Genomic DNA, 22,009 nt, shown 5'->3' on the forward strand with positions numbered 1-22,009 from the left:
AAAATCTAAAATTGGCAGTGAGCTGATATTTTTTGTCTGTATAACATTACACTAGAAAAAGAAGTGTCGGGTAAGCGATGGCTTTCTCTCTCTCTACCCACCTTCCATTGTCAGCAGGGCTGGAGCTGGTCTGGTCCGGTCTGGTCCGGCTCTGGTCCGTCACACTGTGGGCTAATCTGTCTGTCAACCACTGCACTTTATCTTGGTCGGACAGCTTGGAGCGCTCCGGTGCAGCTGCTGCGCTCTCACAGGCCTCCTCCACTGCACCGACTGTTGTAGAAGAGAAAATATGCACACCCGAAAAACACAAAAGTGAAACGTGGGTATAAAACACTGCACGCAAAATAAATAATTATTCTACCCCCAGCCAAACACTCACCTTTCACAGCCTTGACTTCCAAGGAATCCCTCTTCTCAGAACTCTGGCCGTTTTGTTCCTGGGCTGATTCCTGCGTCTCTGCCAGCGTTTGGTTCTGGAAACTTTCCATCCATTCCAGAGTTTCACCGTTCTTCAACGCAGATCGATGGTCCTTGAACCAGCGGACGATGTCGGTGCGTCCGAGGCTCATTTGGACCTCCAGCTGGCTGTACTGCTCAGGAGACGGCCACTGGGTCCGACAGAACACCTGCGGAGACACATTATCTCATCAGTTGTTTTTAAAAAGGAAATGTTATGCTCATTTTCAGGTTCATATTGTGTGCTTCTCATTCTGCCTGTGCTGCAGCACTCAAACCTAAATAACAAACTACAGGTAAGAGAAAACCTTAAAACGCGTAATAGGGCCTCTTTAAGCAAAGCACCTTTAACGACACAGGGAGACCCCTGAATGTTACCTGCTTTTTAAACGTTGAAAAATAACAAGCGAAATGTATTCGAGAGATATTAGAAATATATTAAAATATCTGCCCCACCCTCACTTAGCTGCAATCAGCAGATACATAGCCTAATATATATTGGCAGATTCTGAGATTCTGATTACTGTATTCAGAATATTATTCAATTTGTCATGGAATATATTCCTTTAACTGTTTAACAAAGTCAATGCGTTAATACAAGCTATTGGGAATACAGATATCCCCATATCTGCTGGATGAACAGCGAGAATACAGAAATTCAGCATCATCAGAAGATTTATTGCATTTCTTTAGAATCTTATTTAAAATCACCTGGTGGTAGGAGAAATAATGCATTAATATGTATTACAAAGTACTTCATATTCTACCAGTTGTAGAAATGCATGCATGTATTAACACATTGCAGCTAGGCAGTCTGTGTTTCAGAGCATAAAACAAGTGCTGCTTCTTCAAGAGACTTCTCATGGATATACGTTCCATGTATAGGTGTTGTAATCCTATGGGATACTGCACTTCTAAAACCACAACATTTTTCCTGAGTTTGTCAAATATGACCTTGTCATCACGTTACTGCGATATCTCACTTCTCACATCCAAGTACCAGCACATCTCATTTACTGTTGTGATGCCCCTGTGGGTTCATCTGGAGAGGGTGTGGCTGTGCTGCATCCAGCCTCCTTGAATGCAGTACCTCAGGGCACCTGGGTCTGGGGCCCTGAGTTATGTAAAGCCTCTGCTCCTCTGTCTTCCCTCGGCTTCTCCCTGCAGGCACCCCGGTTTTGTTGAGTATGCTATGAGTTTCTTCAGTTGCTTCACTTTGTGCACTTCAACACATGTCCATACAATCCTCACCCTGCATTTACACTACTGATACCACTGACATCCACACCTCATATTTGACTTGTTTTGCACTTAATTAAATTTGGTTGATTTGAATGTTTTGCTTAAATAAACATATTTTGTTAAACGTGGATACGGTGTGTCCCCTCTTTGTTGTGGCCTTTTGAGCCAGGTCATAACACTGTCAATCACACAGATTGTTCTCGGGCACCAGCACTATATGTTCTCATGTTTAATTACTTTTACACATCTTCTCACGCACAAAAGGTGCCATGTCCTGTTCATTTATCTCTTTAAAAGTGACAACTCGTTAATGTACCGATACCATTGGCAGCCCATCTGCACTCGTAAAGGATTCAAGCTCATAAAAACACACTTCATCCCAAGATCTAAAAGGCACATTTCCCTTTTCCCTGAAGCGCCCTCTGTAGATGTAGATTGCTGTTGGGTGAATTGCAGAGTTTTTGAGAAATCAGCCATAGCAATGTCTGCCTTTTCTCAGTATAATGGATCCAGAAGGAGCTGCTTGTGGTTGTCAAGGCGTCCAAGAAATACATTTGAAAAACTCAACAACAATATCTCTTTCCATAAATCATGACCTGAGTATTAAAGATAATCGGCAGACCTTGTTGTGAGCAGTTTCATGAAGGAACCCATTGTAAAGGGCTCCTACTTTGTTGATACATTGCAATACATCTAAACAGGAACAAATATGTATTTTTGATTTTTCATGGTCCTTTCAAAGTTTTAATTTGTGTCAGATATTAATACATTTTCTTCTAATAAGTGCTGATGTAGACATGTCTGCGTCTGCTGTTCTCACCTCTCTTAATAGGCCGAGGGAGAAGCTGGTTATTGGAGCCGGGCTGGTGGAGGCAGACAGGATTGGGGGATGGGGAGAAGAGGAGGAGGAAGATGAAGTGAGGATGGGAGGGGATGCTGATGAGGAGAGGGTGGGTGGGTGAGGGGAGGAGGCTGTGAGTACAGGAGGGGAGGAGGACAACGACGAGGAGGAGGAGGAGGAAGGGGAGAGGACAGGTGGATGGGGGGAGGAGCGAGGAGGCTTCCAGCCGTGCGACGCCCCGTTCAGCAGCGCAGCCGGCCGCTCCTCCGTGCTCTTGGCAGACATGGAGAGCAGAGCCTTCTCCATGTTGTCCCTCAGTGCCCGGCGCTCTGAGAACCAGCAGTCCACCTCCGTGTGGGACAGCCGGGTCTCCTGGGCCAGCAGGGCTACAACAGCACAGAGTTCAGAGGATCAGATGTCACACCGAGTGGAAGGCTACCTCAGAAAATGGGAATTCATTCTCTCTCAGGGAGACTTAAACATGGGCTCATTAAAAACATTTCTGCTATTCCTGTCTGCAGGAACCCACCAGAGCCCCGCAGCTCCTCTGAGCTGAAAGAAAATTAAGTCACATGCTGTGAACTTGTATGAATAGAAGAAACACTACTGGCATTTTCAATTCCAAGTTATGAAGTGAGGGTCCAACACTTTACAAGAACACAACCCACTGCTTTTCTAACTACCTGGTTTCCACCCAATTTATTCAGACAGGAAGTCTTTAGTAGCTTCTTTAAATCTTCCGTTATATTTATTCTCAGGAAATGTAAATTCTAAATGGATTTTGAAAACATATCTGGCTTCATTAGCTACTAACTTGCAGGAAGGCTATCTTCTCAAACCCAAAGTCTGATTCTAATGCCGGGACAATCGGGAAATAAAGAAAATAATAAGTTACGTAATTACAATTAACGGCGCTGCTAGACCCCAAGGTTAATACAGGTGTGCACCTCCTTAATACTCGCCGAGCAACAGTTTTGATGAACATTTAGTTTTTGAAATGCTTAAATAAATAAAATATTGGCTGTAGCATTATATTGTTTTACGTAAATACAGGTTGTGAATTTTTGAAAAGATGACATTTATTTTCTCAGTAATTTGGACTTTTGGATTTACCACGCTCTGTTATTGGAAATGTTTTGATCACTGCAGTTGAAAACAACCCAACTCACCTAAACCAATCCATATGCTATTCAAAGTAATAATATAATATGTTATTCTCTCTTTCTTGCCACTCTTGTGATATATTGGAGCCGGGCTGGTGAACATGGTTCACTGAGAACTATACCTGCACACACTAGTCTGTGTTGAGTATGGCGTGAGTGTTACATGTTGTGATCATGGATGTGCTCTATGTGATACAGATACTGTATGTAGTTACGTGTGATGGTTATTGTTCTCTTTTATCCTTACGCCTGTATCTACTTGTCTTTCATCCTTTTTATTTTATATTTTTACAACTAATGCTGTAGATATATTATGATTTGAAGGGTGTCTGTTACCATCTGGCCGGGGACAACAGCTGGAAATTAGCCATGTCGGCTAAAGCTGCTCCATTTACTGTTTTTGTGACAGTTCATCGATGGGGACGACACGATAAATAAATAAACTAAACTAAATATCCTACAAACCAAAGTAAGAATGAGCTTACACCAATTCCTTGACTCTTTCCATCCCAACACTGTTATATGATTTACACTCATTGCCTTGTGTTCAGTCTTTACCTAGCTCCGCCTCTGTCGGCGTGCTGCTTCTCTGAAAGCTCTCCTCCAGCGCCTTCAGCTGTTCTGAAGACTTCCCCTTCACCCTCTCCAGCAGGGGGAAGTGGCTGGGCACCGCCTTCTTCACAGCACCGTCTTTAGGTGCTGGGGTCACCTCTGCTTTCACCAGCACCGGAGGGGGAGGAACGCCTGTAGAGATGGAGAGAGAGACTGAAGAACCAAAATATGGAAGGGCCAAAACGGGTCATTTATTTTGCTAAATGAAACGGCACTTAAAAATACATTATCAACAGACTACTGACCACGATTAGGAAACTTTGCTTTCCTGTACATTTGTTTCTAACAATACAACCCTTCCTCTGAGAACCAAAATAAGATTGTTTCTGACAAAAAGAACGATGGCAGATTCTTTATACAGGCAGGGTATTTTATCATTTCAGATTGGTGACACTGATGATATCACATACCTTTGAGATTAAGGAGCCTCTGTTCACTGAACCACTTCTTTATCTCTCCTCTGGACAGCCCGGTGGTCTCTATCAGCCTGTAGATCTTTAACATGAGCAACAAAAATGAAATATAAAGTGTGGGGGTTTAACAGTGATGTGTTTTAGAAAAAGAAAAAGCACTACATTCGAATTAAAAGCAGCTACAAAAATATGAGTACCAAAAATCACTCAAATATATTTTTATCTTCTAACGCATTGCAAGAAATGTCCTTTCACTCACTTATTCTTACCTCATCTTCCTCAGGGAAAGGACACTGTGTGTAGCTGGCCCTTAGCACTGAGAGCTGCTCAGCTGTTTTGTTGGGGTCCAAGGTGAAGCTCAGCACTTTGGGCGACGCCAGCTTGGATGTTGCCATGGGCACGGAGATGGTCTGAATGATGGAGGGTCGTTTACTGTCCATGGTGATCCCAGGGGAGGAAAGGGGTCTTTTGAGCGACTGTGCCACCTGCGGTAATTATAAAGGAAGGTGTTCAAGTCAATGCAATAAAATACAGACAGTCGGATAGATGCGATACAACACCCATGTTTCTACTCTTACACAGCCCTGTCCCTTGTATAGTTTTAATAATCAAATAAAAGCAATTCTATCAACGCTTACATGTACATATAGATAAATTCAATCTAACAAAAAAGATAACAAAAAAATACAATTAATGAAAAGGAAAAAAAGATTAAAATAACCAAATAATATATATTTTTTCGGTTTTAAAAGCTACAATAGGTCAAATATACATTATTAAAGAAAAATATATATAAATATGGGGCGTCCATTTTTTGCCAACTAATGTTTAGGGTCTTTACTGCACAGATTAAGGGTTGATGGATATTTTCCTTCAATTTAAGTAGTGTTTATACTGCTTGATTATAATTAAATTAAATTAAAAATACACGACCAACGAATGCAGAGGTAGCAAATGGTTTTATGCATAGTGCAAACATATCTAATAAGATGATAGAATGACTGCAAAAAAAAGTTTGGATCAACACGAGACATACATTTAGCTAGCGTTAATGTTGAGGAAACTTCTGAGCAGAAACTTCTGACTATTCCAAAACATTAACATTTCTGGGTTTTGTACCTGGTTAGCCACGGTGAGGGCCAGCGGAGCGCAGGTGACCGTGGAGCCGTTGGCCACAGGGGTCAGCACCAGGCTGGTCTGTCCCAGCAGCTGGCAGGGCAGAGACTGCAGGACGGAGGCTGCCGCCTGCATGGCTTTAGAGGCTGCAGACATGTTAGAGCTGAACTGAGGAGCTACCACGGTAAAGGTCTGAGGCAGAGAGGAGATGGTACCGTTGAACATCTTCTTCCTGGATTCTTCCACCTGAGATAAAGAGAAAGCACTTGTTATAAATTGTATTTAATAATCTTATCCATATTTATGGCTGCTAGTCATTATCTGCAGTAACCTGTATTCTCTTCAACTTATCCTAAATCAAGCAGTTTGTAATGCTTTAGAAAATGTTAGTATTTGGTAGACCAGATGATACCTAGAACTGGTAAAATACAATAAACCTCACTTGAGGCTTAACAATTAAATTGCCTCTAATGTTCATCCTTTCTCTAATTCCTACCTCCTCAGGAGACCAGCTAATGCCCTGCTTGAGCCTCTGTGTGGTGAACCAGACTTTGATTTGCTCCTCTGGATGTTTGGAGGCGGCGGTGAGCCAGGAGAGCTCCGCCTGCGTGGGGTAGGGGAACTTGTTGAAGGAAGAGATGAGCGTCAGGTTGTCGTCCAGCGAAGGGTTGTATTTGGTTGTGTTGAGGGGCACTGCGATCTTCGGAACCTGAAAGAATACAAGGTCAATGGTGACTAAATGGCTTTTCCACATTAAAAACAATAATAAAGAAGAACTGTGGTCACAAAGAATGAAAGAATGTAGCATTGTGCATATAAAAAAGAAAGAAAACAATGCTAACATTTTTATTTGAGGAGTCTCTAATGTAATCTCCTAATAATGTTTTCATACCAAATTAAAATGTCCTCTTAAAACGAATAATTTGGTTAATTTATTCTCTATAATTGTTAGATTTTATGCTTCTCTTGTGACATTTTTCGGCTGACCTGCTTTGTTCTGAATAAAAGAATTTGGAATTAATAAATTGAGGTGCACAAACTGAACACCGTTTTATTTCTCTTTATAATTAGCACTAAATTACTTTATTGTAGTCAGGAAAATTCCTTAAAATAATTAGGAAATAAGAGACCCATAAAATAAAGCATTACCAGCGAAACAATAAAAAGGTGGATTTGACGAAAAACCATTCTACTATTAAAAGCTGCCTCAGAATATAAAGGGATGGTAAGTCAGAGGAAATGATGCTTCCTGTCCTACCTGAGAGTAGCTGAGAGGCCGCTGTAGGGAAGGCATGATGTGTGAAAGGCCTTCTGCTTTGAGCAGAGTCGACTCTGGGATGATGAGCGGCACGTTCACGGCGAACGCTGTGATCGGTTTCTTCGCCAGATCTGTTCGTTTATTATCCGACGACATTTTTGGTTTACCGATCTTCACTGAGGTGGGCTTGCCAAGCGGCAGAGCGCTGAGGTCGTCCCCTTTGCCAGAAAATGTGTTGTAGATGACCGCACTGTTGCTGAAACCTTCTATTGTCTGTTCAAGGATTGTCTGATTGTTCATTTTGATGCGTTTGAATTTAAATTTGCTCTCCCCCGGGTGACACCTCTCGTTGTGTTCCGTCAGGGTGTCAAACTTCTTTGTGTTAAAGTTACAAACAGCGCACAGGTACAGGGGGTTGAGGATGACGTTTGGGTGGTTGGCGTCCACGTGTTCTTTGAAAGTGTTCAGGTTCTGTGTGGAGAAGGGGCAGTATTTACACTCGTAGCCCCCCTGCTGTCTGCGCTGAGGCTTGGAAAGGTCGGGGGGCTCAGCTTGGGGTTTGTCTGGAGGCAGGGGAGGGTCGGGGGCCGAGCCCGTCAGGTCTAATTCCACAGAGGGCTCCGTCTCTGCTGAGAGATCTGTCTCCATAGGCCTCTCCTCAGAATGGTTCTCCGTTGTTGTCTGGAAAGAAGGCAGTTTACAGATGTAATGGATATATACAAAAAAAGACTTCCCAATTCATGTCATGGATTTTCTTGAAAAAGTATTTATATAATTCATGGATTCTTTCGTAATGAACATCTCAAAAACCCTTTCCAATATGCATTCATGAAGAGAGTTGATACATTTTGTGGAGAAATCTAATTAAGAGTATTTGTTTTATTGATATTTTCAACAGTTTTCTTTCCCAGCAACCACAATTTTATTCGGTGTATATTTAATATAGTTTCATCACATTAAGTTGCATTGAAAATTAAGAGCCACTATTCTTCCTCAAGTAAGCTTTTGAGTTGAAAACCATACCTAATTAAATATTTGTTTTAGTAATAATAATAGATTTATTTTGTAAGCGCTTTTACAGGTGCTCAAAGTCGCTTTACAGAGATAGTGAAACATTTAAAATAAAATAAAAGAACAAATAAATATAGTTAAAGTCACATTAAAATCAAGCAATACAACAACAATTACACATTAAAAGCCAGATTGAAGAGGTAAGTTTTTGTAAGTTTTTTTGAAGGTGGTGAGGTCAGTGCAGTCTCTGATGGGTTGTGGGAGTGAGTTCCAGAGGGAGGGGGCAGCGACGGAGAAGGCTCTGTCCCCCCAGGTTCGCATAGCTTTTTTTTTTTTTTACATTTGTTATATTATTTTATCATTCATTTCTCATAATGTTATAATACAATTACTACTAGAAATGAAAGGTTATCCATATATGTGTGTTATCTACATAGCATATAAACTTTGTATTAGTAATATATCAAGCTTATAAAAACAAGCTCTGAATCAAATATTCAAAAATATTACACATTAATTTAATTTATTTAGTTGCTCCTATAAGCAAAGTTAAAGTATACCTCCATGTCATCGTCTGTGTCGTCATCCAGCTCCACCATGGTCTGCTCTGGGCGGATCATCAGGGGGGTGGAGGCCTTCCGTCGGCTGGACATGATGATGGATCCTGGGTTGGTCTGGGTGGACCGCTGCCAGTGAGGGGAATGCTATCACAGGAGGGTGGGAAAAGGTCTGCAGACCAGCCAGGAGGCCTGACCTGTACTGGGACCCAGAGACAGGCGAGGGCTCTCCTTGATATTCAGAGAGGAAGTGAAAACAAGACAGTGTCTGGGACGGGGGGAGCAGCCAGTCTTAGTGGCTGGAGCGAGAGGGGGGCAGTGGAAGGTGGGGGTCTGGTACGGATGGTCCTGGTGTCGTGTCGGGCTCACTGACAGTGTCAGCTCCAGTGCTGGACCACCTCCAGGAACTTCATGACAGGATGCTACCTGGGTGGAAGAAAGAAGGGAAGAAGCAGGGGAAAACTGATTATCAAACACCTTTTCAAAACCGAAATTCAAGCACTTTTCAAGCTTTTTCCGAACCTTGAAGCTGAGGTAAATTACAAAGCACATACTGTTACAATGGTTTACCAGATGCTCCAATCCCTTATTAATATGATGCAAGTGTGCTTTAAACAACTAAAATGTGTGTTTCTGGCCAGCACTCTGCAGAAGGTCGATGAAATAGGTACAAAACATTTAGCTTTGTTATATTTTCCTTTGTCGTAGAGGTAGATCTAGCATTCCATTCACCCTTGCTGAGCCAATATTAAACAATAATCAGTAAACAAATAACATTTGAATAAAGTCTTAACTGAAAATGTGAAAAATAAGTGAACATTGGACCTTTTAGACTGGCAGTGATTAACCTCATTTAAGCTTTTTCAACTAAATGTAGCATTAAGAAAATACGGTGCAAATCAAAACAATTCAGCTTTCAAACTTTTCCAGCAACTTAAAGCTTAGGTCAATACATTTTTTTTTTGTATCCTCTTATTTTACCTTCACACCAACCCCAAAAAACCGCATCAAGCAGTTAAACGCTCCAGGATTCCATTCAACCGTACCAAACAAGCCTGGTGTGAACGCGACCTTAGATACCCTTTTTGTGTGCCTTTGGTAAGTATTGCAGCAGGAACCAAACAAGCTGATTTGAGCGTGTCAAGAAAAGACAACGGGCTGGTTTATAGCTCAGCGGGGTCCCATGTGGGTCTGCAGCGTGCCACCATCCAAAAGGAGGTGGTAGAGTAAACACTTTGCCAAGGCCAAAAATGAGGAAGGTCAGAGGAAGCAAACAAACAAACATTGCAGAGCAGATGGTCTACAGGTGGTCGACTGACATACAGCACAATAACACTGGCACTGAAAATAAAACGAAATCCTACACCAGGCACAAGAAACCCTGCCATGCTTAATGAGCGTTTGTTTGTTCAGGCTGATGGAGAGGAGCAGGGTGTGAAGTGTCGAACTCAAATTCATTTTCCATCTGCTTTAGGTTTAGGGGAACACAAATCTGGAATAGATTTTCATTCCTTACAAAATACTGGAACTCGGTTTAGCCTAGATAAATGCCTGAAAAACTATTCAACCACTGTTTTATGTGCGATTTAAAAAAAGGTTGCCATCATTATTGAATTCAAGCTATTGATCATATATTGATCTTTTGTTTTTTTAACACTCTTGAGGTGGAGGTGCCGAACAAAGCCCACTGGGTTCTTTGCCTCTTCCTGCACTGTTTCTGATTTCTTAGCTGTTATTTGTGTGTTTTTATATTGTGCAAAACAATCAAATACAAAACCGGAATGCATGCAAAACCACAAATTAAATTGTAGTCAAACAAAATAAAAGGAGTTATTTCAGGGTGGTAGAGAATGCACCAGACAGCATCCAAGACCTGCACAAATCTAAATTTTCTAGGGGGAGGCCCCCCCAAACCCTTCGTGCGTCATTTCGTAGCGCATTTTTAAGGGAAATCTCTATTGGGCTCAGGGCCATCTGTAAATTAGCTTAGATGGCCCACAGGGCCATCTCCCAACATCCTTAATGTCATGCACTGTTGGCACATTTTTTGTTGCCAATACATTCAAAGCGGTAGAAGAACTGTCAGGTCAACACCATGAGCAACACGCATTTACACTATAATATGAACTTTGGCCACTTATACTTACAACTAGGGATGCACGATAATTATCGGCCCGATATTAGGAATTATGACGTCATCCCGATAAACCCGATAACAGTATTAATAGCCCCGATAATATACAATATATTTTTTGGGTAAAAAAAAAAAATACTGCGGTGTGGGTGGATTGGGATGAGGGGCGCTTGTTTTCACTCGGCTCCTCCCGTTTTGCCAGTACTGTGGTATTAGTGGTTTAGGAAGAGGGGAGTTCTTCACAAATCCAGCACTCCCTAATACTTCGAACCTGATCAGTCACCTGAAACATCGCCATCGCTACGATGGTGTGTTAAAAGCGTACGAAGACAACAATACAATACAAAGTGTGTGTGTGTGTGTGTCTGCGCACGTGCGTCGGAGCTATGTGCAACTCAAGGCATATGCTCGAACCGGAGCTGCCTGTACGCTGCAATCATGTTGCTGAGTGTGCTGACTTTTCGTACAATGTCCCGCTGTCTGGCTTCCTGCATTAAGTCAAGTGCTCGGCGCAGTTGTGGCGAAATGTCGCTCCTCTGTTTTCATTTAAACAGCTCCTTATATCCGTTAGCGCAGCTAGCTAGCACCAGATGCTAACAACAACAATGCACGTAAGGTCTCTCTCTCGCTCGCTCGGACCACACATACACACACCCTCCCGGTCCTCCCGATGGCCAGTCGGTGCCTGCCGGTGAGCGTGGAAGTGTGGTCTGCCACAAGCGGGCGGCAGGAGCGGGGCTGTCAGCATCAGCTTGTAGATGGTATTTTAAACTCGATGCGCTCTGAAACTAAGGGGCGGTAAACCAAGGTAAACAAATACACATGCGTTAAAATAATTAGTGGCGTAATTTTTTTTTTTAGTATCGGTCTTGAGAAGCAGGAATTTATCGGTATCGGTTTCAAAAAACCAATATCGTGCATCCCTACTTACAACCTGCTATAATAACAGCTTATTAGTGAAACTGGCTGAGACCAGAAGAGTTCAAGTGACGGCAGTCATTTCACCGGGACAGGAAATAAAAACAACCTCGCTTTATGGACAGGGTTTGACAAGTTTTACAGAAGGATTTTATAGTGTCTATGTATGTAGCGTAAAATCATTTATCATCACACTTTAATATCAGTGGTTTTATACGGTATGCAAATGTGTGCAGCTGTCGGTGGGACAAGTTGTCCCGAGAAATATTGACTTATCATAAATCTGATTGTGCTGCAGTGTGAACAAAGTGAGAAATCAGAGACAAAGCGGCTTCAGAGAGATCTCTCAACAAAAAAAAACAGAGCTGATTTTATTTAGCTTCGGTTGAAATGACACCTCCGTGAAGATTAAGCAGTTCAGAAAAGCTGACGTAGAGTGAGAATATGAAACTTTCCTAAGGCAATATTATAATAAGAGTAGCGAGAGAGGAGCTTATCTGGCTGAAAAAAAGTCTATTGATATTCTAGTGCCCTCATGCAGAAGCTTTATATTCACATGAGTGAGAATCAAATGAATCGGAGTAGCATCAGCGCTCTTATATCAAGATGTAATGAGGTTCCAAAAAAAAACAAGTTGGCACTGGTGAGGGAATGTTCTGTAACTAATTACAAATATCCTGTAAGGCTAGTTAAATATGTGATTCTGAGAAAATATGTTACACAAAACCAACAAACAATTGATCATTAAAGATAAGCCTGCAGTCACAGCGCGATATGGCGGTGCAACTTGCAGAAAGTGTTTTATGACATCAGCAAGTCAGAATGATACTTTGTTGTCATGCCAAAGTGTCGTTAATCACATGGCACTTTATCCTTCAAAGCTACTCGTTTGCCAGTCATTGTCCCGAGATATCACGACTCCTCATACAACCCACTGAGGCATCATTCGAATGCAGACTCATTGCCATGGTGTCTCTATGGCAACCACGGACGTAGAGCTGTAGTGAAGTAGCTCCTACATCCGTGTCACTGACAGTGTGTGTATAGGGGTGACCACAACACCTGGGTTTGGTGTTTTTAGAAACGACTGAAAAAGCTCAGAAAGACAGAAATAGCCGACAGGCCTCGTGACTTAAAAGTCAGGACTATCCGATTCCTGCAGAATTTCAGAGTGGGGCGCTGCGTTCGGGAGGTTTTCTCAGCTTCACTCACAGAAAGTCGATAGGGAAGGTCAAGGCAAAGTCACAAGAAGAAGTCAAACGTATTTTTCTGGAATAATCAGAGCAAGTTGTGAACAGAACATAGAAAGTATTTCTCAGGTAGCAGGAATGTTACAGGCTTTCCGATTACCCCACGTTTTTGGTGATATAAAAGATTAAGACTGTTTTAAGATGGGGATACACCATACCATTTTAGAATTGTTGTTTGAGTTCAAACTCGTACTGTACAAGTAAATGGTCAACCATGTTAAGTCACAGCTCATGATTTATGTTTCACACTGGTGATGGTCCAATCATCAAGTGTTCCAGTGTGCGAGTTCAAAATAGAACCGAAGATCTGCCCCAATTGATTGTTCTGGCTATTGAAGATTGTCTGCGAATATGCTTCAAGGACGTTTTTTTGAAAGCGGAGGTCTGTAACATAACAGCACGTTCCCAATCGTGCCATCATGTACCCTGATCATCTGTATGCGAAACTTAAAAACAATGTTTTTAAAGCTAGCCTATATTGACAGCTAGGTGGTAAGGAAGACATGTACAGTAGGGCCTGCTGAGAGAATGAGAAGTTAGCTTACTAAGTTATACTGTACAGACAGTACATTGTTATACGGGGGAATAGTGGGACATTCTTGTGTGGCTCTGCAGTGTGAGATCCTGATTTCTAACATGTTAGAAATCCATCTGATCAATCAAGAGCAGTTGATTGTTCCTTGCCCCCTCAGGTACACTGAATGTCAAACAGTGCTCCAAGCTGAAAATGAAATACAACAAAAAAATGGCTCAAAGAAAAAAGGGAATCCTCAATAAGAAACCTCACTTTGAATCAAGAGATTCATCTGATTGAATCAGTAGTTCTTGTTTTATTAATTCAACTTTATTTTATGAATATAACTTAGTGGTTTTGGAGTTTATGCTCTTGAGTTATTTGAAATGGATGAATCACAAGAGTCAGAGACAATCCTATGCAGCCACCACTGCAGACAATTCTACAAAAAGTATATTATTAATATTAGTGGAGTCTAATATGTGCAACTGCACAGATAAACAGGGTAAGAGAAAAATGATACACACCACAGTGCATTTACCTAATAACCCACTCACTGTGAAAGTCTGCCAAAATCTAGCAATGAAGCCAACAACTGGTGAGAGAGAGCATCGGTCAGCTGCATTTGAAGTTTAAAGGTGACATGTCATGCTTTTCCGGTTATTACCCGTCCCCTTGTGTGTTATGAAGGTTTTTATGCATGTAAACGGTGTGCAGAGTCAAACCCCTCAAAGTACACCATGTAGGGAGTAAAACTCTAACACAGAAAATACCTCCCCAAAACGCCTCATTGGAGATACGTCACTGTCCATTTGATTCTTCCGGGTACATCATGATGTCATGTCGTCCCCGGAACGAAATGGACCAATCCGTGGAGCCGTTACGTTCGCGGAGCCGTTACGTTAAGCCCCCGCTGATTGGTCCAAATTGACCAATCCACGGACTTCCTCACACACTCAGTGCAGGCAGCTCTGCTGATCTCTCCTCCCTGGCTGCAGGCTGATAACAGACAGTTGGGATCGCGGCGAAATGCTCTCTGCAGACCCATTCTCACAGCGTTTATCAACCTTTTTCTTACTCAATATCAAGCCACACTTATTGTTTTTACTTCGGCTGTGACTTTGTGTGTGCTCAGGGTGAGTTTGGCTGTGTATCGCTAAACAAGGAAACCACACCTCCACGGAGCTCAGCGCGATTCACAACGTCCCGACCAATCAGAGCACACTGGGCTCACAGGGAGGGGGGGGGGGGCAAGAGCTGCAACGAGCCGTTTAGTGGAGAGAGTGAATACACATACTTTACAGAGATGCTGTATGCGAAACCAATGTGAGTTTGGAAAAATCCACAGTATAAATCTATTCTAGTAGACCTCAACAATGGAATCAGTGAAAATGGCCATGACATGGGACCTTTAAAAGACCTGCTGAACTTTTGCTGAAACAGCCCGCACACTTTCTGTGAGCTGATGGGCTGCATGAGGATCTGACTGTGAGCAGAACTCCGTAGCTGGACTGTTTTACCTCACAGTCAGAGGGAGAAAGGATGAGCAGATCGATTTTTGCATCAAAGAAGTATCCCAGAAAACACAACTGCATAATAACTAAACAATATCACTGTGTTTAACTCATAAAAGCTGCTAGTTGCTCTTCAAAAAGTGCCTATAGAGTCATTTTATAGAAAAAGTGTTCGCAACACGACAGATTTTGAACAGAGGCCGGCTCAGAAAGAGGAACATTATAGAACAACATTTAAACACAAACAACTCAGCAGTTGGAGATTTTGCAGTATAATTTAACTCGTGTTATCTGACTGTCTCAAACAAAGATTAAAGCCTATGCAAAGAGTGCTGAACACTGAGGATACACTGGCAGTGAAATCCTCTTCCTCTCTTTACTCAGCAGGAGTCTCCTGCTGCCGTCACTGGATACTTGGGAGTAGGGTTGCACAATTCCGGGAATTTTCAAAGTTGGAAACTTTCCACGGGAATAAACTGGGAATTTTCTAAATTGAAGGTTGGCTCTTCATAGGGAACTTAGATATAGTTGGGGAAAGCATATTTTAGCATAATCTTGACTAAAACAAACCGATGCCATTCAAGTACACTTGAATATCCATGCCATTCCTCAATCACATGCACACAGCACACTGCTTACTACATGGCTATTGAGACCACACCCCCTACAGCAGGGATGGGCAACTTGGATGGTGTTGGGGGCCACATCATTTATGTACTGGCCACCAGGGGGCCGTAGATTCACTTGGAACATACACACAAATTAGTAGTAGGGGCGGCTCAAGTTACTTACTTTCATTACAGCAACGGTCTGCAAACATACTAAACATTGTGGTTTACCCCTGAATTCAGTGAAAAGATATTCTTTCTCCCACTTTTCTTGGAAAACACAATTTTCCTCAGATACCTTTCTCTTGCTCATGCTGACATCCACAGAGGGCTGTGCTCATATGTTACCCGCTCTATCGAAATCAGTCGGAAGTCGCAATGGCTCATTTCAAAATAAAATGATACAATTTGATTACATTACCCTCAATTCCCAGTTAGTTCCCATGGAAAGTTTCCAATAAAATGGACATTTACTGGAAATGTTCCGCCCCTTTGCAATCATGGAAAAGATAATTGGCAGAGGATGTGATTATAAACCATGGCAGTGTACAACTGTATTAACCAGTCGCACAAACTTTATCATTTGGTGTCCCTGACGGATGAATTTTCTTCTGTGGGCTTTTTGTTTGTTTGGCTGTAAACATCTCTGCGGAGGAACTCATAGAAAAGTGCTTGAGGTAATGTTTCAGAGCTATTCAGATAATTATTTCCCACCAAAAAAGAATTGCGCTGAAACTCGGCTGCTTTCATAACCCGGGTCAAACAGTCAGCCTGGCGCCTTTTTTGTAGTGTGTCTAACCTAGTCAGCCAGTTAGCATCTGCGTGCAGAGTGAGCTGTGAGCCACACTCCATACTGTCTGGATGCTCATTAAACTTGTATGAATACCCTGCCTGGGAGCCCCTTTGCCTTCCCGTCTGTCTGTCTGTCTGATTGGTGCATTATACTAGTGGAGTGTTTCTGAAGGGGATACCTTTAATGCTGCCAGGTAGAACACACACTTATCATTCCCTGGCAGGATTCAGTTTTGGCTACACGCGGACATCCATACTGGAGAGAATACGCGTTTATAATATGGAGAATGTGTGTCTAATGCATGAAGACTGACATGGGATCTAAAACAGAGAAATGGTGTTGGTGCTATAGGAAGGAGCTCTATCCAAACAGCAGTGAGAACAGAGTGACACTGAACAAATGAGTCACAGCAGCACTCTGCACTCAGCTCCTATTTCTGTGCATCATTGATGTAATCTCAAAGTGTAGTAGGGGGAAAATATGACTCCGACTGTACTCTCAGAAACTGGAATTTTTGGAAAGGCAATGAGGTCTCTGATGCATATATCCTCTCTTAAAAACATGTCAGAACCGAATAACCCCCCCTGTGCCACCTGTCCCTGGCTCAATGTGTCATGATTGTACATTTCCCAGCAGTGGGATGATTGATGGATTACTTATTCTGATTGGTGGTTAGAGTGATGGTGTTATAGGGGAACTTCTTTTTTCTATGGATCACCGCAACTGTGGTTCTTGTGGCTGAGACATTAAACAGATACTTCCGATGTTTGGAGTGGAGTTGTATGATGCACTTATTCAGAGTATTCTCTACAGTAGAAGGCGGTCGAGTCGACACGCCCCCAGTTTGGAGTATAAGCAGTTAGGGCTGTGCAATTAATCGTATTTTAATCGCGATTACGATTATGGCTTGCGACGATTATGAAAACAGCATAATTGACAAAATACGACTCAATACGATTTTGCTGGGTGCGCTTTCGCCCCTCCCTAAAAGCCCACTCAGCCACGTGGGAGTGACATGTGTTGTGAGTGTTCAGCGCGAGCGAAGATGTCAGAACAAGAGCAGCAACTCGTTAAAAAGAAGGGTAAAACTATTTCCACTATTTGCAAGTACTTTGCCATTACATTTCACATCGCTAAAGATATGTGCCCAGTTAGCACTGTTAGCAACCAGGGCTTTAAGCAACTTGTCAACACGTTGGACAAGCGTTACGCGATGCCGTCTCGGTATTATTTCAGCAGGTCTGCGCTGCCTGCACTATATGACAAATGCCGTGGGGAAGTTGAGAGAGATGTGGCTTCAGCTGACTACTTTTCTACCACAACAGACCTATGGTCTAGCCGAGGGGTGCTCAACCAGTCGATCGCGAGATGTGTCTAAAAATAGAACAACGATATTTTGTTTTATTGTTAATGTCCTGTAACATAATTTTCCTGTGCCAGAATAATGCACTTGAACGCATCAAAGCTTTGTGATTGGCCGGCGTCACCCCATGTGTCGGGGCGTGGCTGAGGGTCTTCAGTACAGGTGGCTTGTCACCTGCCTGCACTCATCTCTGAAACCAGACCATGTCAACAGGCTGGTGTTTCTTGCAAAAAATCTTTAAGAGATCACATGAGCAGCCCTACCAGCATTTGCCATGGTGGCCTAAACATTTTTATTTGGTCTTAAATTGTAGTTCAACATTTATTTCCTGTTACTTCTGGACCATGACGGTTGGCCAGCCTTCAACGTTTAACTGAGTGGAATATGTTGAATATGTTTTACCAAAATGTTGGCTATATGTTAAGGAGTTTTCAGTAGGTTGTGACAGTGCACTGCAACATATTTGATTTAATTTAGTCTAATTTATTTGTATTTATCATATTAAATAATATATGTTTAGTATGGTTTTGGAAGTGCGCTCCAACATATTTGTTGATCTTGTTTATTGGTAAAATATTATTTGTTTTAAAGTTCAATAAATGGTCAATGAATAATCGTCAAAATAATCGTGATATCAATTATTGACCCAAATAATCGTGATTATGATTTTTGCCATAATCGCACAGCCCTATTCTCTACAGTAGAAGGCGGTCGAGTCGACACGCCCCCAGTTTGGAGTATAAGCAGTTGTGCAGCTTGACTACTAAAGAAATTACCACTTAAAAATAAATATCAGTTTACCCTGCCAGACAGCCTTTTCTGACAAGAACTGAAGCAGTTATCTGTGATCTTGTGAAAGCCACCAGACGCCTTTGACAAAAACAGTAATTTTACCTCACACAACACCAGAGTATATAGACAACCGCTCTGATCCGTCAGTGTGTTGGTGTTATTGTGGGATTCTGAATCAGCCATTTAAAAACACCCAAGTCAAACAATGAAACAAACATGCTGACCAACATTTCTTTTAAGTTGCTAAAATAAGTACAAATACGTATTTAGCCATTCCCCTTTACCATTATTATTTATTGTATAACTGTTAAGCTTGTACTCCTGTCTTTTCATTAGTAGTAGTAGTAACATGCCAACCACCATCTAGTGTTAGCAATACAATGACTAAGTATGTCAAACTACCTCACCTCAAAACATCCTAAGTATCCCTTAAAAAGGTTGCAGCTCCATTTTCAGTGGCACGTTAAGAAAGGAAAGCAAGAGATTAAAAGGCATTCATGCTTTATACAGAAAAATAAGGCAGAGAACACATGGCGGATATGATATATAGTACACAGGAAATTATATAACGCAGCCAGACTGAAGGCCTTGCATGCACTCCCTGAAATGTGGAGACAGTTAACTGAGTTTTCAGGCAGGCTGTAATAACAAACACAAAAAGGTATAAGGATGGCAAACTGTCTCGCACTTGAAGCCATGCATGAAGTACACACCAGCCAGGAACACTTTAAATAACGAGCCCAAAGCATGAAAGCCGCGCAAAAACCACAAGCTGTAGAAATACTGACTGCAACTGTCACTTTTAGATAAACAAAGTCGTTGAGGCTCCATCACACACTTTATATCCAAAGTAAGTAACAAAAACATATTGCACAAAGAGAGTACACACACACTGCTTTCTGTTGGCAGTGCTGTATGGGGTGTGTTCTCCCTCCTGACTGCTTGGTCCACCAGTCAGCCACTGCAGTGAAGAGGATGTGTGTGTGTGTGTGTGTGTGTGTGTGTGTGTGTGTGTGTGTGTGTGTGTGTGTGTGTGTGTGTGTGTGTGTGTGTGTGTGTGTGTGTGTGTGTGTGTGTGTGTGTGTGTGTGTGTGTGTGTGTGTGTGTGTGTGTGTGTGTGTGTGTGTTTGTGTGGTGTGTGTCTGCATGTTGTGGGTAAGGAGAAGCACCACAGCCAAACATGTCCCAGGCAGCAGGGGTGGAGGAGGCAGAATTTCGGACCGTCGCAGAATTGATTTAAATCTCATCACGCGGCTCCTCTAGAGCAGAGCGCTGCTGCACTGTGCTGATGTGCTTGGATTGTTCTGCATAGCAACAGAGCAGCACTACTTTAGCTGGGCTGGGATAAAGACTTCACGAGGATAAATGATAGAAAGGGTTGCTTTTTCACTCGGGTCCAACCCATTTTGGATTTCGGAGGCAGATGCTGATAAAGTAAAACAATAAAAAATAGGTTCAGTATATGTAAGAGTTTAAGACATCTTTCTTTTTCCTTCACATAAAAGCCACTCAACCATTTCCCTAAAAATGATTCAATACTTTTGTTTGTACGGAAACTTCATTTGATATGATGCTGGTATCAGAGTGACAAAGCAGGATCGCTCTTTAGATAAAAACAGCGTTTAGTCACATCACCAAATATTCCTTTAAAATTGTGCATTGTGCAAATTACAATTTTTTTGGATCAGCACTTTCTTCTCTATACTGTTTTATTCAATCTACTAAAAAGGTATAGGAAGTAATTTTTGTCTCCAATTTAACACATCAGCTTCTGACAAGTTGCCAAGCTTTTATCTTAAAAGATGCCCTAGTATGCTTTTTGGGGTTTCCCTTTTTCTGTCGTGTGTTATTTGGTTTTTGTGCATGTAAATGGTCTGCAAAGGCTAAGATCCCAAAGTCTGAAACGCCTCCATTGGACTCCTTTGATTACCTCAGTAACATAGCGACATCGCTTCTATTGGCTAGCGCTCCAGCACATTGTACGTGATAGGGTATATCTCCGATTGGTTGACCAATCACAACAGAGCTGGCCAGATAACTAATCAGAGCTCACTGGGTTCTGGTCTCAGACAGAGGGTGAAAAGAGGTGCTGCAGCACAGGCAGGATGAGAAAAATAAAGAGCTTTTTGAACATTAAAGCATGTAAACATGTCACAGTAGAGGAACAAAATACAAATATTAACCTGGAAGTTAACATAATGGGGCCCCTTTCAAGTAACACAGTTATGGCACGTTTCCACTGCAGGCCTCGCTCGGTTTGGTTAGGCCTTATTAGGCCCGGCTCACTTTAATGCTGCGCTTCCATTACAGTTTAGGAACTGGGGTAGTTACTATAGTAACGCAGTGTAGGCGGAGCCGTGACGTCATCTTCAATGAGAGCCCCAGAAAAACAACACAGCCGTTAGCTCTTAGCACTCAGAGCTCACAGCTCTTCATATCTGTTCAGAAACTAGATAAAAGTTAAACAAGTACAAACCACAGACTGCCTGTGTCATGGCGAATACAGTCGCTGGTTTATTTATGTCTGTGTAGGCCGTTGTTGTGAGTGTGGACGGTCGGAGCATATATAACGTTAGCTTAGCCGATCTCCATTCAGAAAACACGCATTTTAAAAAGGGTTTTTCGCCTGCCGTCTGTCTGCAGACTTGTCAAAGCATTAATTCATGGTTTTTACTAACCGGTATCAGTATGTTGTTACTTCGGCATCATTTTAGAACGTGTATTACAAATAAATCACGGTCAAATATGTTCATCTTGTTGTAGTTGTAGCCCCCTTGCCAGCGATTCTCTCTCTAGTTTAGCATACTCAGCCGGACTCAGCCTGGTTGTTCCTGGCCCTAGAACCACGATTTTATGGGGCCAGAAAAACTGTGAATTAGGACCCGCTAGCCGGTACTAGGCCAAGTGGAAACGCAACCAAAAACGGGCCCTGCGCGGCTCGGCACGCTTAAAGCGAGCTACCCACTGCAGTGGAAACGCGCCATGAGACTGGACATCATTGCTGTGACCTTATTTGATCCACAAACACTGGAAGAGACACAGTGGCCTACATACAGTACAGTATGATGATATCAGTCACACAGACTACACTGCAGTAATACAAAATTCCAATCTTCTGGTTATTCTGGCTCCCACTTAACAGGGAACACTAGTGTCACATTGCCAGACCTGTCTCCTCACTGAACACGCACAGGCACACACACAAAGGGCAAGCTATAAAAATATCCAAGTGTCACCCACTCTGCTGCTGATGGTTGTGTTTCCATGGTAACACTGTAACCAACAGAAAGTTTGTGTGCTCGAATCCAGGAGCTGAAACCCAGCAGAGGTCAATCAGTGTCACGACAGCAGCGGTGTTAAAAAGCCGGCTCACTTTTTACTGCGTAAAGGTAAGGTTTATACAACTAATTCTATAACATTGTACCCTCTTAGCATACCAGGATGGCATTCAGAT

At 42.3% G+C, this 22,009-nt stretch overlaps 1 protein-coding gene across 2 annotated transcripts in view; it reads right to left on the reverse strand.

The window, feature by feature from the left end:
- Positions 1-22,009, reverse strand: part of zhx2a (zinc fingers and homeoboxes 2a) — a 32,017-nt gene that overhangs the window by 2,294 nt on the left and 7,714 nt on the right. Inside the window, exons 2-11 of one of the 2 annotated variants that reach the window (XM_034101638.2) lie at positions 8,673-9,091; positions 7,102-7,782; positions 6,340-6,552; positions 5,847-6,089; positions 4,997-5,212; positions 4,725-4,809; positions 4,261-4,446; positions 2,519-2,925; positions 380-626; positions 102-270 (exon numbers count right to left, since the gene is read on the reverse strand). In XM_034101638.2, the coding sequence (XP_033957529.1) occupies positions 102-270; positions 380-626; positions 2,519-2,925; positions 4,261-4,446; positions 4,725-4,809; positions 4,997-5,212; positions 5,847-6,089; positions 6,340-6,552; positions 7,102-7,782; positions 8,673-8,765 (2,540 nt within the window). In that variant the 5' untranslated portion in view covers positions 8,766-9,091. Of the gene's footprint in view, positions 1-101; positions 271-379; positions 627-2,518; positions 2,926-4,260; positions 4,447-4,724; positions 4,810-4,996; positions 5,213-5,846; positions 6,090-6,339; positions 6,553-7,101; positions 7,783-8,672; positions 9,096-22,009 lie in introns of both variants that reach the window. The other variant, XM_034101637.2, reaches the window with a different exon arrangement.

Source organism: Pseudochaenichthys georgianus, chromosome 16 (genome assembly GCF_902827115.2).
Source record: "Pseudochaenichthys georgianus chromosome 16, fPseGeo1.2, whole genome shotgun sequence".
NCBI classification, from domain to species: Eukaryota; Metazoa; Chordata; class Actinopteri; order Perciformes; family Channichthyidae; genus Pseudochaenichthys; species Pseudochaenichthys georgianus.